At 54.5% G+C, this 7450-nt stretch overlaps 1 protein-coding gene across 1 annotated transcript; it reads left to right on the top strand.

The window, feature by feature from the left end:
* Positions 1-5439: 5439 nt before the first annotated feature.
* LOC123254607 (forkhead box protein O6-like) lies at positions 5440-7444 on the top strand (the record flags this gene model as incomplete). Its single annotated transcript, XM_044683591.1, has 1 exon — positions 5440-7444. A coding segment is annotated over one exon (1398 nt), but the record flags the coding sequence as incomplete, so codon positions are not given.
* Between the last annotated feature and the right edge of the window lie 6 nt (positions 7445-7450).

The following is a 7450-nucleotide window of genomic DNA, read 5'->3' on the forward strand; positions in this document are numbered from 1 at the left end:
ATATATATATGTGTGTATATATATATATTATCTCATTTGATCCCTAGGCTATGTAGAGCAAAAATACAGGGGTCTGCTTCCACAAGGATGAGGAACATCCCCTCTTCTGAGACTCGGAGGAGAGAGATTATGGGTGGTGAACAAAAGAGGAGGAAGTAGAAATCACTTCCACCTGGAATGTGGAAGACAACTAAGATGGCAAGGTGACTGGTCATGTGAGGTTTAGTTGAAGGAATTGGGGGATTTGAAGTTTTCTTTGAAGAAGAGAAGATGGGGGGGCAGCTAGGTGGCTCAGTGAATAGAACCAGGGAGGTCCTGGGTTCAAATTTGACTTTAGTCACTTTCTAGCTGTGCAACCCTGGGCAAGTCACTTAACCCCCATTGCCTAGCCCTTACCACTCTTCTGCTTTGGAACTGATACATAGTATTGATTCTAAGATGGAAGATAAGGGTTTATATGAAGAAAAAGCATCTCAAGGGATCTTTAAAGATGTTAACATGAAGGGGAAGCTGGGTAGCTCAGTGGATAGAGAGCCAGGTCTAGAGATGGGAGATCATGGGTTCAAATGTGGCTTCAGACACTTCCTAACTGTGTGACCCTGAGCAAGTCACTTAACCCCAGTTGCCTAGCCCTTACCACTCCTCTGCCTTGGAACCAATATGTAGTATTGATTCTAAGATGGAAGATAAGAGTTTATATAAAGAAAAAGTGTCTCAAGGGATCTTTAAAAATATTAACATGAAGGGGAGGCTAAGTAGCTCAGTGGATAGAGAATCAGGTCTGGAGATGTGAGATCCTGGGTTCAAATGTGGTTTCAGACACTTCCTAACTGTGTGACCCTGGGCAAGTCACTTAACCCCAGTTGCCTAGCTCTTATGCTCTTCTACCTTGGAACCAGTACTTAGTATCTGTTCTAAGGCAAAAGTAAGCGTTTTGGAAAAAAGAAGAGAAGACTGGAGAACAAGATAGCTGTCTACTTGTATCTGAAGAGCTGTCATGGGAGAAAGGAATTAACCTTGTTCTAGTTGGCCCCTGAGGACAGAATTAGAGGCACTGGAGAAAAGTTGCAGAGAAACAGATTTCGGTTCCAGGTACAGATAACTTCCCCATGTGAGAGCTAACCCAAAGAGGAATGGGCTGCCTTACGGGCCTTCATGAGTTCCCCTTCCCTGGGAGTCTTGAAGCAGAGCCCAGGACTCTGTTTGCCCAGGAAGCCTACTTGTGTGAATCGGATCAGCCGTCTCCAGAGTCCCTCCCAAGCCTGAGATTCTGCTACTCTGAGGAACAAAGCGACAGTGTGCTGTAGTAGGACGAGTCCTGGGTTTGAGTCCTGAGGCCTGGATTTGTCTCCCGAGTCTTTGAAATCTGAGTCTTGAAGAACATGAAAGACGATTATGGAAAAGAGAAATGAGATTTATTCTGCTTGGCCTCGGGTGGCAGAGCTGGCAGGAAGAGGTGGAAGTCTCCAGAAGCTTTGTGCCTTATCAGCCCTGTGGCCTTGAGTAAGCCCCCTAATCTTGGTGAGACTCAGTTTCTTCAACTGTAAAATGAGCGGGAGGAGCTTGGAATAAATGATCTTTAAGGCCAGATCTAGGAGTCTAGGACTTCTTCTAGGTCATCCTCCCCCCGCAAAGTGGGGACTCTCCAAGCTTCACTGTGGGAGGAGTGCGCAGGAAAGTCCATCTCTTAGACCCTGGACCTTGCTGGCCACAGCAGCTTACACTCCCTCCCAGGGAGGCCTTGGGCCAAAAGGCCTCAGTAAACCATTAAACAGTTATGCAGAGAGGCTCAGAGGGACCTTAGAGGTCAACTAGGCCAGCCCCTTCATTAAAAAAAAAAAATCCTTATCTTCTGTCTTAGAATCTGTACTGAGTATCCATTCCAAGGCAGGAGAGCAGTAAGGGCTAGACAATTGGAATTAAGTGACTTGCCAAGGGTCTCAAAGCTAGGAAGTGTCCAAGGCCAGATTTGAACCTAAGACCTTCTGTCTCTAGACCTGACTATGCATCCACTGAGACACCCAGCTGCCCCTCCAACCTCTTCATTTTACAAATGTGAGGAATAGTCTGAGGTGGGATTTGAACTCAGATCTTCCTGAGTACAAATCCAGCACTCTTGCCATTGTTCCACATTGCTTCTCAGGAAAATGTGGAGCTCAGTAGGGCTTCCTGTTCTTTGCCAGGAGGTAACTAGGCAGTATGGTATTCAGGTGTGGAATGAGGAAGAACTGAGTTCAAATCCAGTCTCAGCTACTTACTAGCTCTATGGCCCTGGGCAAGTCACTTAACCTTTGTCTTCCTCAGTTTTCTCAACTGTAAAATGAGAATAGAACAGCACCTACCTCCCAGGGTAAGGATCCAATGAGACAATATCCATAAAATTCTTGCCATAGTTCTTGGCACACAGTAGGCACTAAATAAATGTTTATTCCATGTGAGCAAGGCCTAGGGCTCTGGACGATCCAGGTGGAGCATGGTAGGCATCTAAGGGGAAATTGGAAGGCTAGAGATGGAGGTCGTTAAGACATGGCCAGATTTCAGGTCAAGCTTTAGGGGGTGAAATGGGAAATGATTTGACGGGGAGGGACTTAAGCTAGAAAGTGTTATTTTGTTAAGGATATTCTGTGGAGCCTTTCACTTTGGAGGAACGGGGGAACCTGCCTCCTAGGATCTCAGTTAGAAAGGAGTTCTCTAACTCTACAGCAAAGGACCTAGGTTCACGCCTCACCTTCGACACCATATTACTCTGTGAACTTGAGCAAAGTCACTTAGCTTCCCTGGACCTCAGTGTCCTTATCTGTACAATAAGAGATTTGGACTAGGTAAGCTCTGGGATCTATTCCTTCTAGCTCCAGACCTTGCATCCTCTAATCTCAATTGGCATCTAATTTAATTTCTCTCAGAAACTCCCTCTCCAGCACCTCTGACGAGCCATGAGTCTGTTTGAATACTTCTAGTTACAGGGAACTCATTACCTATCCAGGACAGCACCCTCGATTATTCTTGCTTTTACTGAGCCTAAATCTGCTTCCTTGTAACTTCCACCAATTATTAATAGTTCTGCCCTCTGAGGCCAAGCAGAATGGCTGACCCCTCTTTCCTATAAAAGGCCTTCTTGACAGCCTTCTCTTCTCCAGGCCAAATATCTCCCGTCTCTTCAGCCCATCTGAGAGCCCCGCTTGCAGGCCTTTCACTAGCCTGGTCATCTCTCTTGGGACAAGCCCCAGCTTTTAGCATCCTCCTCAAATATGGTGCCCAGAATTCCAAGGGTGTCCCGATCCCACGTCATCTCTGGGGACTCGAGAGATCTCTGTGGGGTTGGGGGAATTGGGATGTCTCTGGGGTTCAGCAGATCCCCGTGAAGTGGAGTCAGGAGACCTATAAGCGGAGTAGGATCTCCAGAGAATCTAGGCAGGGGTGTCGGATCTCTCTCTGCAGCCAAGACCTCTTAGGAAGCTTCCGAGCAGCCCAGGCCTGCCTTGACCCCTCAAGAAGGGCCCTTTGGGTATCTTCCCTCTTCCTGCCTTTCTGATGGCCCCCCACCTCTCCAGTCCCTCCTGCAAAGGGTTAATGGCCTTCTCTACCTGCCGTTGCATTTTAAAGATGTGAAATTAAAGCACGTAATTTATTCTCCCCACACACGAAGGAGCAATTAGTTCTAAACAGGGCTTAATCAGTCACTGCGAGATTGATTTCTGGAGCCCGGATTTGCGGGCTGCTGGCACTGTGCCAGGCTGGGAGAGGGAGGTGGCGGGTGGGAGGCAGGAACCATTACATAATGTGCTGGATGGTATGTGGTGGGGGAGCGGGGAGAAGGCCCCTTAGGATCTCCCACTGCCAGGGTCTGGGGCAGGGATCCTAGAAGGCAGAGAGGGAAGGAGGAGAGGCTGGGGTTTTTCCTCCCCGAGGGCTCCTACCCACCTTGGTCAACTCCTCTACCCTCACCTCAGAGTAGAAAGAATCAGGTGTTTATGGCAGGGAACAGGCGGCATCCTTGGTTTTAGACCCATCTAACTAGAGTCCCCTTCTTAATTCTCTTATGGCCTCCCAGGCTCAGGCAACCCGGGCACCTCTGCAGCAAGCCTCGAGGCTCCTGGGAGAGCACAAGAGGCTTTGAGAGGAGAACTACTGATCTGCTGTCCCTTGACTCCTGGTCTTACCCCACTCCCTTATTCTGGTACCCACTCCTGCCCAGCCTCCTCCCAGGCTCTGCACCCCCTTCTCCCCCCAGGAAACATAGTGGGCAGGAGAGAGGTCACATCATCATCTCTCTGGTTCTGCCCTGCCCTATTTTCAGGAATTTCCCCAGGTTGTCAAGGGGAAAAGGCTACCTCCCAGCTCCCAAATGGAAAGCACCCGTCCTCCCAGCACCCAGGACATCGCTGGGAATTTAACAATGAGAGCTCAGCTTCTACGCCCTGAATGGACTCTGCCAGGGTCCTGGGCACTCCCACAGGGCCAGGGATCCTGTCCTCATCTTCCTCTCCAGTTCCCGTATCTCTTCCCCTCTCCTCCCCAACATACACACAATCCTTCCTGCCAACATAAGGTCTGGGACAATGTTCCCAATAAGTCTTCCAGGGCCAAGCTCTCTACCTCACTTCCCAGTTTCCACATTTGGATAGTGGTCAAGGAAGTGCCTTCAACTTGAATGCCTACCATGGTCTAGGCACTGCGCTTAGCACCCGGGACACAGAGAAAGGCAAACCCCAAATGACCTCTGAGCTCCCCTCTAGGTCTTAATCTGTTTATGTGTGGGGAGGGGGAATATAGGGTGGGGCTGGAGGCGGAGTGCTCCTTGGCATGCCATCTGGTGTGGCCACACACAGTGCCTGTCCCCAAGGCCCAGTCCAGAAGCCCTTTCCTTTAGGAAGATTTCCCTGGCTGGCTCTGGGATATTCCTCTGTTGTCTGGGGAGAAGCAGGCTCTATAAGGAGCAGGAACATCCTTGTAACCCCTCTCTGCCCCTCCATCCTCCACCCTTGGGCAAGGGTGGGTGGGAGAATGGGACAGTCTTCTCTTTCCTAATCCCTCACTGACCAAAGTTCTTCTTTCTCCACTTCCCTTTTTTCCCCCTCTCCTGATCCCATTTTCATTTCTCTCCCTTTCTCTCCATTCAATTTCTTTCAATATTTCTCACCAACTCTCTTCCTCCCATATCTCCCTCATAACTCTCTCCTTCTTTCTCCTCGCCTCCCTTTCTTCACACTTTCTCCTCTCCTTTCTTCACCTCCCTGCCCATCTCTCCACTCCTTTCTGCATCTCTCCACTTCTCTGCCCATCTCTCCACTCCTAACCTGTCTTCATCTTTCCATCTCCCAACGCTGCTCTATATCTTCCTTCTTTTTCCTCATTCTCTCCTCACCTCTTTTGCCCATCTCATTTCCCCCCCGTCTCTGTCCTCATCTCTCCCTGCTTTCTTCTGCCTTCCCCCTGCAGAACTCCATTCGGCACAACCTGTCTCTGCACACTCGTTTTATCCGAGTGCAGAACGAGGGCACAGGCAAGAGTTCTTGGTGGATGCTGAACCCTGAGGGTGGCAAGACGGGCAAGACACCCCGGCGCCGTGCTGTATCTATGGACAATGCCAGTAAATTTCTGCGCATCAAGGGTAAGGCCAGCAAGAAGAAGCAGATTCAGGCGGTTGGGCCTGAGCGGGGGCCCCACAGTCCACCAGGGGTCCCCCCACCTGCTACCAAGTGGTCATCAAGCCCTGTCTCCCACGGCCCTGGCCCTGGCCCTGCTGGCAGTGATGACTTCGAAGCTTGGGCTGATTTCAGGGGCCGGCCCCCACCTCCACCCCCACCAGGGTTGGGCTCTCGAATCTCCCCACTGCTGGCGGGCGGGGGGCAGCCAGATGAGCTGGAAGATGAGGAGGCAGCCCCTTCCTCTCCACTCATGTACCCTAGCCCCTCCAGTGCCCTGTCACCAGCTCTAGGTGCCCGCTGCTCTGTAGAGCTGCCCCGGCTAACCGACCTGGCCGGGCCTCTCAGCCTCCATGAGCCGGGCCTGGCCGACAGCCTCCTGGATGATCTCCGGGATGGCTATGGCCTGAGCCCACCCCCCCCACCGCCACCTGGTTTACGGGGCCGTGTTCCCCCAGCCCATGGCTACGCCTTCAGTGCCAAGTGTGGGGGTGCAGCTGGTGGCAGCAGTGGCTTGGGGGGCTCCTACTGCGGGACGATCTACAGCCAGCCTGCCTTGGGTCCACTGCGCCGCCTGCCCATGCAGACGATCCAAGAAAACAAGCAGGCGGCCTTCGCACCCTTCCGGCCGGGTCCTCTGCAGGGCCTGCTGGCCTCCCCCGCCGGGCCGCCCCCTCTGCCCCCGGCCAGGCCCCACAGATCTGGCTCCCTCCTGGGCGGGGGCCCCGGGGAGCTGGGGCTCTCGGCAGCGGCGGTGTATCCAGCCCACGGCCACCCCCCGCCCAGCCACAGTGCCTTAGCTCACCCCATCAGCCTTATGACGCTGCCTGGCGACGCCTGCGGTCTTGGAGGACTGGCCCACCCCGGCCATCCGGCCCCCTACGGGAGCGGAGGTGGGCCGGCGGGCCCCGCAGGCCTGCTGGAGGCAGCGCTTCAGGGCCCTTACACAGCGGGCACCGGGGGTCACGTGCCGCTGGCCGGCCAGGACCGCTTCCCTGCTGACCTCGACCTCGACATGTTCAGCGGGAGCCTCGAGTGTGACGTCGAGTCCATCATTCTCAATGACTTCATGGACAGCGATGAGATGGACTTCAACTTTGACTCGGCTTTGCCCCCACCACCCAGTGGCTTGGCCGTGGCCGCCCTGCCCAGTGGGCCCCCGCCCCCCAACCAGAGCTGGGTGCCGGGCTGAAGGAGGCCCCAGGGGGAAGGGGGGCTCCGGGACTCCTGCCTGCTCCTGGGGACCGTTCGGGAGCCAGCCCCTCCCTCCTGGGCCCCACATCTCATCACCTGGACTGCCACAGCTCCTGGAGGGGCTGGCCTGGGCCGGGCTGGGCTTGGGAGACCCCGTCTTGCTGCTGCCATGGGGAGGAGAGGGGCCTAGCCCAGCTCCCCCAAGCTCCCCCGCACATCCCTGGCGGGTCCCCCGTCTCCCTCCTGCTGCACAGCTCCCCCTCTCCCTGGCCCGACGAGGGAGCACCGGGTCCAAGCCCTAGCCGCCCAGACTCCTGGGTCCTAGAGAGCCAGACCACAAGGGGCCTGCAGGGAGGAGGGAAGGCCCGAGGCCCCAGCCGCCCCCCTTGCCCGCCCCCAGGCCTCACCCCCAGCTGGGCCCGTTTCGTGCCGCTGTGCAGTACAGTGGGGTTGTCGTGTCCGCTCTGTGTGGTGATAAGCGTTGTGTTCCTCCTCGGGTCAGGAAAGGCTGGAGAGGCCTGGGGGCGGGGGGCAGCCGGGACGGAGCGAAGCCAGGAGGCTCCAAGGCTACCTGCCGGCGGCCCGGGCCCGGGGTTCCTCCCTACTCAGCG

Source organism: Gracilinanus agilis, unplaced genomic scaffold (genome assembly GCF_016433145.1).
Source record: "Gracilinanus agilis isolate LMUSP501 unplaced genomic scaffold, AgileGrace unplaced_scaffold26489, whole genome shotgun sequence".
NCBI lineage: Eukaryota > Metazoa > Chordata > Mammalia > Didelphimorphia > Didelphidae > Gracilinanus > Gracilinanus agilis.